Genomic DNA, 13,195 nt, shown 5'->3' on the forward strand with positions numbered 1-13,195 from the left:
TAGTTTCAAACAAGGTGTTGGAAAAGAAGCTTACCCAAATGCTTATTGAAGCTGCAAATAGTGAATGTGATATTCCGAATAAATTTAACTGGTGCACATTATTTGTCATTTGAAATTGTTATACAATTTTATTTGCCTCACGTCGATGCGATACGAGTATAAGGTCGCCCGCCCAAGATTTCCCAGTCCCCGTAGCAGTTCCGGTTAGTCCTTTTCAACGTGAACTTATCCCAAGTGGCATCTGTTAACGTAAGTGTCTGCTCAATCTTAGCGAAATAACCTCCAAAAACTTCTTTGGTCCACTTAAAAATCACCTGATGGTTTATATAAAACGTAGGGGTACAGACTAGCCTCTTAATTTGTGTGATAATACGCGAAATAACGGGCGAACGGCCGATTTTAATGTGTACAGTGACAACACGTGGTTGTATAACATTCTCGATTATTTATTTTCTTCTGTACCTCGTTTGTCCACTGTTTATGAATTGTTATTAATTTTAAATCATCACGATGTTGGAGTAGTCCTGATGTGCAATATTGATTCTATATGCAGCTTTTTCTGTGTTCTTTGTCAGGTGTCCGCCGTAACTCAAGGACTGTACCACGATGTCGGGAGGTTTAAGCGTTTTGGGACTCAAAGACGATGATGTGCGGCGATTTCTCACCGCTAAAACGCACATTGGAACAGCTCAGCTGGACTTCCAGATGCAGCAGTATTGCTTCAAGAGACGAAGCGACGGTAAGCGGACGGTTCCAGAAACGCATGCCGTATGACAGCAGAATGTTGGGGGTTTTTGTTGTAATCTTATCACTAATAATCGGTGTTGCTAAGCATTCGCAAAAGTTGCTTTCGAACACTACTGTTGTCCTCGTATCGTTCCCACTGGCCCTCGAAACGCTAAAGTACCGTGGAATTTGAAAGTGAACTGAATCACCTCACTTTAGTGAGGTTAGGCTAAGTATAAAAAAGCCATAAGCCCGGCTACAGAACTACATCTTTTTTTTTTCTCACGAAGCTGCTCGTGCAAGTTGCACTTACCCAGAGTCAGAACTACAGTTTCGAAACCACAAGAGTTGGCACTCTTTGCAATAGGAATCAGCAGCAAGGAATGAATAGCACCCTCTATTCTTTCTGTCCTATGACCTTTCATACCCCTGCAACCCAGCGGGTTGAATGTCATTCCCAGTGAATGGCATTGGGTTTGTGTGACACGCTGAAACCAAATGTTCTTACGTGCAAATGAGTTTGGGGAACTCATTTGCTTTTCCCTCTCACAGTAGAGGGGCAGCAAAAACAACAAGAGCTATGTTCTTTTTACCTGCACCTCCTAACTAGTGCTAGGATTGCAATGCTCTTGCGTTATATTTGTCATGCACTGCACCTGCACATCCCCGTTCTTTTTGGGGAAGTGCTGACCTAGTCCTGCACTAGTTCTCGATTTTCTTGCACAATGTGGCCTGGGTGATAACCGCGAGCGTGACATTCAAGATGGGGATTACTTACTTGTGACATCGAGCAAGATAGATATGTGCTTCTTTTTAAATATCCATTTTGCTTCTTGTCTGCACAGTTAACCCAGAAGTGCACTATAAATATGTACGCATGTCACCCGACTCTTTCGTACACCTCTGTCTCCAGTTCTCCATCTGTGTCGCAAAACTGGTATCGTCTCCAAAAGTTAGAACGATGTGATCCCGATGAACAACGTGTGTGGAAATGCGGTCACTACTGCTATATTTATCAACTGTGTTCAAAGCGGAACCTTCCCTATGCGGAAACAATTATTCGGGCATCATTGTGACCGTTCGTGCTTCTAGAAGAGGGCGCCCTAAGGAACGGGAAGCCCACCATATCCGCTTACGAGTTGTTAAAGGTACAGTGTAGTGGATTTTTGCGAATTCGGTGTACTCCGCCAGAAACGGCCCTCACGATCATGAACACATTTACTTTTAACCGCATTCAGTGCACTGTGAGAGCAGTTACCAAGAAACTTTTTTTACCAAGAAAAAAAAAGCAGTGCGGCATGACCTACATCCTTTTGAAGCGGGCTCGTCATCAACATCCAGTCCAATCAGTCCATTGTGGACGGCCGGGAGCACACGCCCCGCGGGACCAAGTGGGTGCTTGGTTTTGGATTGGACAACAAACGACACTGTCGTTCCGTACGCGGGAGCTCCCAAGAGACTACTTGACAGCGACATTTTCTTTCGCAATATTTTTATTCGCGACGCGTGAACTCTTGATAACTCAAACGCCCATTATCCCCAATCTTAGTTTGACTTGTCGAACCTGCCTCAAGTCTCGTTGAAAATGACCCCTAAAAATGTTGCACTGGCCAGTAAGATTGATTAATCAATTGCAACTTTATTTTCGAGCTTCAGTTGTTCACAAAATACATTTAATGCAAATCAGTGCTGAATGTGGCAGCACTTTCACAGCTCTGGAAGTAATCTGGTATCTTTTGCTTTGTGTGCATAACTCAGGGCTTACAAAGCCTGAACATGATGTTTCAAATTACCAGCCAATAAACAGGCCTCATTATCAGATGTGAGGCAGAATGCTGCGTTTGTTTGTGTGGAACCACATTTTGCGCTCCGTGGTTCCGAAATTCAACGTGATGACATCGGGCTGCTATCGTATGACGCGATTCGAACCCGGGTACCTCCCGGTCACGACGTGACATGGCCAACAAGCTAATTCGTACCACTATTAATGCCACTGTGCCGCGCAAGCTCCTGACGCGATGCCCTGTGGCTCAAAGCAAAGTATGGCAGCCCAGTCGTCAGAAACCATTCGAAGACGACCCTTCGTGCACCTACCCAAGGTTCCGGAACCGTAGTGCCGGATATTCATTCACACTTGCGGTGTGCTGCGTGCTACTGCACAGAAAACTTGTGTGATACCTCAATTGAACGCATTGCTTTTCCAGTTTGAGGTTGTAACTGTTTAAATTTTGAATAGAATAAGACTCGCGTTCATCTAGTCCGTTTCCGCAAGTGTAATAGAATCAGACGTGGAACCCTTGATCGTAATTGGTGAGGAAAGCGCCACGTCAAAATGACGTATTGTTAGAGCACAGGGCAGAGCTAAAAAACGAAAGAATATGGCGAATATTTCACCCGTATGGAAGTGCCTCTTGGTTTTGAGCGCTGGTACCTGCAAGGAGCTTTCACTGCCTAAGTTGCAGAGAAATGCGTGCCTTGTATACCTGTTTACGGCCCCTTTAAGGAAAGTTCATTATTAATTTTCGCGAATCTCGCATTCAGTCATTTGGAAGCTCACTAATATTTAATTTTGCAATTCCGGGGCTGATTCTTTTCGCGGGATAAATACATCGAACTGCGTTTGCGAGTACAAATTTTCGCGATTTTTTAGCGGTCGCAAAATTTGCGAAAATTAATACATCGCGAATAAAAATACATTTACAGTATTTTTGCTGTTTGAATTATTTTCAACCTCATACTTCAAGGAACAAATTGAAAATGGCCCTCGGCTTGCCAAATATCCTTTCATGGTCCCTTTAATACAAACAAAGCACGAGTAAATGGAAGAAAACAGGCTGCAACACCCGCCATGTTGCCGCACACAAGAAAGCTCTCTGTATCAGACGACAAGGTCAGCACTTCCTCGTTGTTTTTAGGAGCCGGTGGTGTTGAGTCGGTGCAACTGGTTCAGTGTGTCTACACCTCGTGTGTGCTTCAGAACTGGTGCAGCACTTTTCTTTCAAAACAAACGTACCTAATGACAAACCGTTTGAAGTAATCAGAGACGAATCAAGTCTAGTTCTTATCCAGTATCCACACCAGTAACAAATCCAGTGTCTTATCGTGCATTTGATAACTTTTAACAAGAAGAAAGGAAGGCTTAACACTGTTTTTCAGAGAACTGCACTCGTTCCCATTTGCCTTGTTGCAAAGTGTGGTACAGATGGCCTCCTTACTTGTCGTGATACTTAGCCAACTAAGCTGTCGAAAACTCAACAATTTTGAGAAATAATCTGTCTCGCTAATTTGAGAAAAAGAAATAAAAACACTTCATATGTTCGGCCCTGGTGTCTTAATTATCGACAGTGACATCATTTGCGAATGACATTAGGTGCGACTGTCGTTCGCTCCCGCAGTGCCGTTGAGTTTGTCGCGCGACAGGGGTGTAACTTTCAGGAGTCCTCAGTCACATTTGTGAATGGGCCCTGGTCATAAACTGTGTTTGACATCACTGACAAAATGACGGCTGAGCCCCCAAAAAGTTCCTTGCAAGACCCTCGACTTTTGGTCCAAAAATCAGTGAGTACCTTGTCCTGAGCCACAAGGTAGCCCAGTAGAGTTAAAAAAAAACAAGAACTGTTTGCAATTTGAACAGTGCGTATCGCAATGGGGTCAGTCCAGCAGCATGGCAGCAGTAGAAGCATCTGCTCTGTGGTACCCAAGGTCGGGCTGAAGACTTGGAGCCAGTGGGATCCCGAGGTTTTCCCTGGGGATTTCCAGCAGACTTTCCAGACAAGCGTCTGCTCCCCTGAAGTGCACCCAGGGAGCATAATAGCCCCACGCCTTCCTGCTATCCTCCTCTTCACCTTTCCATGTCTGTATGCATAGCCGTGCCAGTCTCATTGCCACAGTTGCTTTGCGGACCTAACGCAGCATTGAAAGAAAAGAAAGAAAAAAAAAGACACAAATGAAACCTAAAAAATTTCGCTTTTCGAGCATCTTGTACAGAATTTTTTTTTCCCGGTGTTCTCCTTGTTTCGCAAAATTTTTGCACTACCGTGTAGTGGCGTAACAGTTTTTGCGATCAGATTGAGCATATGTCTGGCTGTCTCTATTTGGTCGCAGGCGTTTATCTGATCGACCTGAAGAAGACCTGGGAGAAGCTCCTCCTCGCCGCGCGTGCCATTGTGGCCATCGAGAACCCGGCGGAAGTGTGTGCCATCTCCTCTCGTCCCTACGGACAACGTGCCGTTCTCAAGTTTGCCAGCTTCACCGGGGCCACACCCATTGCGGGTCGTTTCACCCCCGGTACCTTCACCAACCAGGTAATTGCGGCGAATCACATCCGTCGGCTCGGATAATTCGGGCCAGTGTGGCCAGACGTATCTGGGGGTGGGTAGTGTTGCGTCGATCAAATTGAGCTTTGTGATGGGGCACACCAGGGGTGCGTTGGCAACATCTCTCCCGTGTCGTCATGACAGCGGAGCGGTCGCGTGGCAGGCATCGTCTCTTGTGCCCTAAGGTTGGGTTTTTTGCAACTTTAAAAGTTGATAAAAAATTATCTTTAAAATTTGTATATTTAGTATCTGAGCTTTTCTTTTTTTGATGAAGAAATTGGCAGAGTAGATGGTTGTCTGATGCCGACCGTAGCGGTATCGGTTTTATAGATGGGTTTCTAGACGTGGACGACCCCATTAAGGTTTTTTTCCTGTCTGTTTGCTTTCTGTTGGATTGTGTCGACTTGTCCTGGCTTGTGGGCAGCAGTAGAAAGTGCAACACTGCGTGGACATTGGAAGAAATGATGCGCAATCATGAGCTACATTGGCAAATAAATGGTCTGATTTCATCAGTAATTGTTTGCATACCACCCCTATGGTTCAATCTCTGCATTGTTGCGCTTAATATTGTGGCCTCGTTACGCCCAAGTTTTTGCTTATTGCGAGAATCTGGGGGTGGCCATTTTGTTTGGCACGTTGGTTGCCATATTGTCACATTCAAGCGCGTTGGGTGTGTTAAGTAGGCGCCCCTCTTTTGGCGCACTCAAATCGGGAGCATGACACACCAGGAGTGGCCACTAAACAGCGAAAAGCAACTTTGGTGCGCTACACTGCTCTCTCGCTCGTGGCAGTTTCGATGGTCTGCTCAGTAGTCGGTTGACATGTTTGCTTAGTTCGAACCTATAGTAACGTTAAGAGACGACTGCGATTGTGAAGTCTTTTTCTTGTGACAGCGAATGTGTTGGAACAGATGGGAATTTGACACGCGTCATAAGAACTGTTTACTGTGAAGATGGCTGCAGAACGGCTGAAGATGGCTGGAAGAACGCACTGCATTTTTCGCGAGCAACCACCAATATCCGTGTGGAGCTTGTCCACCAATAGAAAAGCACGATAACAGTTCCAAAAGCATTATAGTTTCTCAAAAAGGGCGCATCGGACAACACAGTAAGCCCGTATTTTACTTCCAAGCCCACGTTTCGGAGGCCATCCTTGCCGGTGCATCAAGGAAAATCTCAAGCACCCATGCGCTTGTCGTCTGCTTCCATGCGCCCAAATGAAGCGCGAAAAGCAGGTCGGGTGTCTCGCACTACCGGGTGCGCGAGTGGCGCTTGTGTCGCGTTAAGTGGATGGCGTCTGAAACACTCGCACTGTGGGGTGCCTACTTGACGCACCGAATGTCACATTGGTGTTTTTTGTTTGTTTGTTTGCCACATGGCACTTGATCCTAAAATGCTGCTGTGAACACATTGTTGGGCAAAACTGCTGTCATGCTTGTCTTTATGGGCCCAGTTATCTGCCCTTTCATTCTCATATCATTTGTAGCACGTGCAAGCTTTTGCGAACCCCACTATCCGTGCCTGGCACGAAAGGAGCATCGAAGTAGAGAGCGTCCCGCTCACCATTTCATTTATCCTTGGCAGATCCAAGCGGCATTCCGCGAGCCGCGTCTCCTTGTGGTGTGCGACCCCCGAGAGGACCACCAGCCAGTGACGGAGGCGTCGTACGTCAACATTCCCGTGATTGCCTTCTGCAACACGGACGCATGCCTGCGCTATGTGGATGTCGCCATCCCTTGCAACAACAAGGCACAGCACTCCATCGGTCTCATGTGGTGGATGCTGACGCGAGAGGTGCTCCGCATGCGTGGGTCCATCATCCGCGAGATTCCCTGGGACACCATGGTGGATCTTTTCTTCTACCGCGATCCAGAAGAGGTGAGGACAACGTTTTTGTGTTGCCCGTTGCTATAGGCGTTGGGGAAGTACTTCGCTCGGGGGACTAGAACTGAATGTTTGGCACATACTGCTCCGTCGAGAAGTGTGTTCTTATCACTGGTGGTAGTGTTTCCTTATTTATTACCATAAATCGAGAGGTTACCCGTCAAAAAGAACTTGTTACAAGTTAAGTTACCTTGTGAAAAATGTAACTAAGTTAATAACGAAGTTCTTCAGCCTGAAATGTAACTCGCAGTTACGGAGTGACTTAAAAAAAAGAACAAGTTACTTCCAAGTTACTTCGGACACTGAATAGCAGCACACAGCTGCAGTGCGCGTGAGCAGTCGAGTTAGACCTTGAGTAGCCTGTGCACGAGTGCAACAGGCTCAGATGGTTTTCGTTTATGTCCAACAGTTCGAACACTTTGCATCTTACTCCATGTGGGCGCACAATGGTCCAGCTTCATATCAATGCCAGCGGTTCCTACTTCCTGAATAGAATACTGTCATTGAATGAATATCACGCTTTATGGCATAAAATGCCATGAAAGAACCGGAGTGAAAAGCAAGAAAATATATGGCCTTGGTGTGAAAAGCGAATTACAGTAAACCCTCGTAAACTCGAACTCGCTTATCTCGAAATATCGGTTATCTCGAATATTTTTTGCGTCCCGATCCATGTCCCAATGCTTCCTATATATTTGGGCCCTTTTAAGTCGAAGCTTTTTTTTGCTCGAGTACGGATATCTCGAAATCCCATCACCGGTAGGTCTGCGTACCTACGGCTGATAACGTGCATTCTTCGGTCCCCCAGGCTAGGTCAAGGCCAAAGCCTTTCAGTCCTAGTGACTCACGCGCCGCTAGCTGTGGCAGGCAGACAGCACTCCCCTTTCCACCCAACGTCACTCCTCCTCCTCCTCCTCCTCCTCTGCATTCGTCTGAACATCTCTTCGTTTTGTTCTTCGCGGTGCCATGATGGCTGAACAACGCGCATGAAAGTCCCTGACTTTGGAGCGGAAGGTGGCACTTATCAAAGGCCTGGTAGCAAGTTCATCAAGCCAGTAGCATGAACTGTTTCATTCATGCGGGTTTCTGGTCTTCTGCTGCAGTACCGGAGCCAGCAGACCACTTCAGTGGCTGTGATTAATTGTGTAACGACGTGATGCGCCTCGCATGTTTTGGGGAGAGTTACTTAGGACTTCAACATAGAGGACTATGCGCTTTACGACGGCGATGTTCCAGTAGCGGTGAACTGAGTGACACAGAAATCGTCGAGAGTGGCCGCGGTAGTGACGTGCCGGGAGGAGCATCTCATGCGTTGCGTTGAAGTGCTTGAAGATGCTTTCTTGTTCAGACGCAAATGCCAAGCAGATTGCTATTATGGAGTTATTCACTCAAAAAATAAATGGCTTCGGAATTGTTTACGAGCCCTATTACTGTAGGAACGCTTTTTTTTTTTTTTTTTTTACGTTTCATACCAGCGCATTGTGGTAACATCGTAGCAACGTAATTTTCGCTGTTCGCTTAACTCGAAACCCCGCTTATCTTGCAATTTTTTCCGGTTTTTACGACTTCGAGTTATCGGGGGTTTACTGTAAAAGTAGCCTGGAACTTAGTTTAAGTTTATTTGGCAAAGCTACCTGAAAAAGGAACGAGTTCCTCTGAAAGTTACCACGGCACAAAAGAACAGAGTTAAGTTACAAGTTACCAAAGAAAGAACTTAGTTACAGTAACAAGTTACTTCGAACTCTGATACGCATTATGAGTATGATTGGTGTCATTAGTAACCGTGCAATATCTGTTTCACAGGCTGAGAAGGAGGAGCAGACACAGGTTGTACCCGAGAGGAGCATCAAGGAGGCTCCGGAGTTCCCACCTGACCAGTGGGGAGTTGGAGACACTGCTGCTGTGCAGCCTGAAGTTGCTGATGTAAGTTGTCCTCTGCATTACAATGTTGTGGCTTGCTGTCCGGGACACCTTGATGTGGTCGACTCTCTCTGAGCGTTCTTGTTTGTTCGGTATCGTGGGTTGCTTCCTGGCCCTGTACAGTTAAACCTCTATGTAACGAAGTCGGTAAACATACCGCAAAACTTCGCTATATGGAGAACTTCGTTATAGAGAACATTAGCGAAATTTTGGTGGTCATCACTGGAATTTAGTTGCCTGAAAGCCGCGGGCATATAACGCACGAAAACCAAGATTACGGTAGAGAAACAAGCTATTTATTTGGCATGGAAATAGTCCGATACTTGATTTTGCACAGTCTTGAAAAACGTCGGTGCAACACACTGTTCATAGCTTGCCAAAGCTCCCTCCTGATCCTGGTTCGATGCCGCGTATCGTCGCAACCAAGCATGTGTGCAAAGTTGACAGCCTGGCGTTGCACGATAATGCCGGTGAGTGGAACACGTGACGACAACATTTCCATAAACCACGTGAACGTTGCCTTGTCGAAGTCGTCATAATGCAGAACTTTCAGTCTCTTCCTCGTGGTGCTGGCCCCCGCTGCAACGGCTGCGCGGACGTTTTCTTGGATTTCAATATCGTTGATAAAGAATTCACCGGGATTCCGAATCAGCCACATCCTTCTTTTCACCGTTGGCAATGGCATTGATAATTTGCATCTTGGTGTCTACCGACAACGATTTTCGCTTCAACACGTTTGCCATGGTGTCGACTTCACCCGACAGGATGCAACAAGCGACAACTGTCGAGGGGTGGGAGAGGAGGAAACTCCTTCATCTCATTCGTCGAACGACGGTTGTGTGGTCACCGAACCCTCGACGTCCTCCTCTCCCTATCTCTTCTTTGTGCTGGTGTCTCAAACGCAAGGAGTGACCTGGATATGATGCACCCCGGACACCCTGAATTCCAGCAAGATCGGCAGTCACACTATTTCCGAGAATCGAAGCAGGGTTCTGCGCGCATGGGGCTTCGTAACATAGAGAACGTGGACAAAATCACTTCGCTGTACGGAAAACCCAAATACATGGGCGTCAATGGGACAGATGTAAGAGAATTAGAAAAAGTTCGCTAAATAGAGAAATTCGCTGCATGGAGAGTTCGCTATACGGAGGTTTAACTGTAATCGAGAAAATACCGTAGGAGCTTCTTAGCTGTAAGCTAAGAAGCTACATAGGAAGAAGTGTACGCTATTTTGCAATGCGCTCTGATTGTGAGGCTTATGTAATGAGGAGTTTCACGTCAAGATGACCGATGGATGCGTCGTAATGACAAAATGTCCCACCTGCCACTTCGAGATCGCGTTTGCGCCACGACCTACTGGATTACAGTTGAACCTCTCAATAACGAACGTCGATTTAACGAAATCCTCTGTTTAACGAAAAATTTCCGTTGCACGAACGCATCCCTATAGACGCCAATGTATTTTTGCATTCGATTTAACGAAATACATTCGTTTGGTCACCCCTATTTAACGAAATCTCTGGGCTCTTCTGCGCGTGTCTTTCCCCTTCACCACGAAGAAAAGGAGGAGAAACCTTCCCTCTCTGTTGTCCTTACGTGAGTTTTCGTTGGTTACTTCGGTTGTCACGTGCTGTAGGCACGAGCGTGCCGACATGTGCGTCTCCGCCGCCGGTAATCGTTGTGCCGACGCTGTTTCGAAACCGGCGCGAGGGTCTCTTCGCACCTGTTTTCGGACAAGAAAACACGCATTGCTGACATCTCGCGAAGTCTAATTTGCTTGTGTTGATGAAGACGAGAGTATGTTGCGGTTCGCGCCGCTGATGCTGACGGTGGTAAAATGGGCATGATGCCGCTGCCGTTCAAGGTTCCATCGGCGCAGACGTTTACGTGACATGTACCCGTTTCTCGTTCTTTTCGGCGGTATACGGTTGTTCTTTCCGGACATCATGAGTGCAAGTGAACCAACCAAGAAACTTCGATACGCGATCGCGTAGGAGAAAGCAGTCGAGGTCATCCGGAGTTACGAAGGTTATGAATGCTCAGAACGATATTGTGCACAAATTACGCATTACCTAGCGTTATGTAATGAATAAAGCTTGATATTTTGTGCCCTTCTTACCTTAGTACCTGTTTTATGACAAATGACGTTTTGCGGTACGCGCGGCGCTGGTAGTGCGGCGGCCATCTTTGTTTAACTTGGCGTGTTCCATTTAACGAATATCTCGATTTAACGAAACAAAGAGCCAGCATTTACATATTCGTTATATAGAGGTTCAACTGTATAACGACCATGTCATAGGCACCCCTTCGCTGCGCCACATTTGGAAGCTGTGGTGGCGCCACTCATCGGCCCGGTTATTGCTTCCTCAATTTCTGCAATACTTTGTACTTCAGCTTAGCGTAGTATTTTTGTACAAGCGGTGGATATCCCACGGGAGATGGCTTTTTCTAAAGTTGATTATAATCATCGTTCTACGCGTTTTCATACGAGCCGTTGCTGTCGTCTGCTACAGTAGTCGTACGTCCGCCTCTGCGCGTTCAAAATTCAAATTTCTATCTTCCAATCATCATGTCGTCGTGGTTCGCCCCGGTAGCTCCCCCCACGGCCACTGGAGAATGTGGGTTCAAATCAGACTGGTGGCATCCTTCCTTTTTTTTTGCTGCTGTTTGCTGTTTAGTCATTTTTTGCGCCAAAAAATCATCATAATTTTCAATAAACGGCTATTGACATGTTTGTGTGGCATTAGTAAAAATATATATATATTCAAAAAAATTCATATTAAAAAAATATTCAACGGTTTTTCTCTCCGGTAACACTCCTACTGTACATCACCTTCTTTTGTAATTTCTTTTTCGCGCCCTCGGTCCACTCTAATAAGAATATGTATTTCCTCCTCACCACCCTCTTTGTCCCCTTTCTCTGATGTACATTAGTATAAATATCTCTACAAAGTGTTCAATGTATCACACCTGATTAAGGACTGACTCCGTCCGAAAGCTTCTTTTTCAGTAAAATAAATGTTTCTAAAATAAACTTTTTAGATACTTATTTCATCTAGAATTTTAGGAGGTAGGTTAAAGAGGTCAAAACAGAGATAAAGTCCCAGGCCATGTAATCCACTTCGATCGTATCTCCTCCACCACCACCACCAAAGGGAGAGGGTCATTGCCTGCATTGTGCAACATAATGTACTGGAATTGTGGTGAGGCTGTTCCTCCACCTCAAAAGGAGGAGAAGCATGACTGGTGTGCTCTCGCGTCACGGGGTAACGACCTCTGTCGCCTCCTCGGCTCGTTCATGTTGTCTGTAAAGGGAAGACAACACGTTCCTATCATCAAACCCAAAAACACAGGGTTCTGTGCATCATTCGCACTCGCGCAGAGAACTGCAGTATGCAGTTTTTGCATGCATCAGAGGGATACGTCTCCCTCTACCGCATCTTCCTTATCTGGTACACGGGCGCAAGGTAGCCGATGACATGTGGCGCGGGGAAGTGGCAACGCATTCTCGATCAGTTGCGATCACTGCAGACGACGATCTTTTGCCTTGCTGACAAAAGATTGTTTTGGGACAGAGGCAATGAAAGCACCGCCTTTGCTTGTTTAATTTACCTTTCGGCACATGTTAGGCATGGAGTAAATGCTCTTTTGGGAACTTCTCTTTCATTGTCGCGTTGCCCGGTTAAGAACGTTCATTCTGGTGGGATTTTAAAAAAATACATCGTTACCTATTCCAGCCTAATGGGGGGACGTCAGTTATTTTGTTATATCTCGTTTCGCTGTGACGAGGTTGGACTGCATACAGTCTGGGAGAAAGCACTCTACCAGATACTGTATCTGTTTTGAGCATTTTTTTTCTGGGGTGCAGGTGTGTTTGATTGTATTCGTCTTTTGCTACCCTTGCAGTGGTCGACCGCTGCAGAGATTCCGTTCCAGTCGGCACCCGCCCCAGCTCCGGCACCAGCCCCAGCAACTGACGACTGGGCCTCCACTGGCACTGCCACCGTGGGACCGACCACCGAATGGGGTGCAGCTACAGATAACTCGTGGGCCTCCTAAGCAGCAAGGAAGAGCAGGCGAATAAAACGCACTGAGCAATCCTCTGTTGAAAACTTCCTGTGCCCTGTCTTCTTGTCTCTTCACCACGAGGTTAATGTGCTCCTGCCAGCTCTTTACTGTTAGTATATCTCAACTGGGCTTTCCTGATGTATGGAATCCTAATTCATCGAATATGTGCCGTAGTACACAGCTTTAAATCTTACGTTCAAAGTTTGTCCTGACTGGCCGAAGCACCATTGCCTACTCTGAAACCGTGGAGTCTCTTGTGGGAAACTGTCCATTAGATCTCGT

The 13,195-nt window shown here is 46.4% G+C and overlaps 1 protein-coding gene across 1 annotated transcript; it reads left to right on the forward strand.

Moving 5' to 3' along the window:
* Positions 1-148: 148 nt before the first annotated feature.
* Positions 149-12,962, forward strand: LOC135391873 (small ribosomal subunit protein uS2). Its single transcript, XM_064622387.1, has 6 exons — positions 149-249; positions 576-739; positions 4,831-5,030; positions 6,626-6,919; positions 8,729-8,848; positions 12,752-12,962. The coding sequence occupies exons 2-6, from the start codon at positions 607-609 to the stop codon at positions 12,902-12,904; spliced, it is 900 nt and encodes a 299-aa protein (XP_064478457.1). The 5' UTR covers positions 149-249; positions 576-606; the 3' UTR covers positions 12,905-12,962.
* Positions 12,963-13,195: the final 233 nt, after the last annotated feature.

This window comes from Ornithodoros turicata, chromosome 4 (genome assembly GCF_037126465.1).
Source record: "Ornithodoros turicata isolate Travis chromosome 4, ASM3712646v1, whole genome shotgun sequence".
Taxonomy (NCBI): domain Eukaryota; kingdom Metazoa; phylum Arthropoda; class Arachnida; order Ixodida; family Argasidae; genus Ornithodoros; species Ornithodoros turicata.

What these genes read in the sequence shown, in the direction of transcription:
- LOC135391873 (XM_064622387.1), top strand. Translation starts at nt 607, where the DNA reads ATGTCGGGAGGTTTAAGCGTTTTGGGACTCAAAGACGATGATGTGCGG. An exon ending in CTTCAAGAGACGAAGCGACG is followed by an intron (nt 740 to 4,830) that starts GTAAGCGGACGG and finishes ATTTGGTCGCAG; the next exon opens with GCGTTTATCTGATCGACCTG. An exon ending in TGCAGCCTGAAGTTGCTGAT is followed by an intron (nt 8,849 to 12,751) that starts GTAAGTTGTCCT and finishes CTACCCTTGCAG; the next exon opens with TGGTCGACCGCTGCAGAGAT.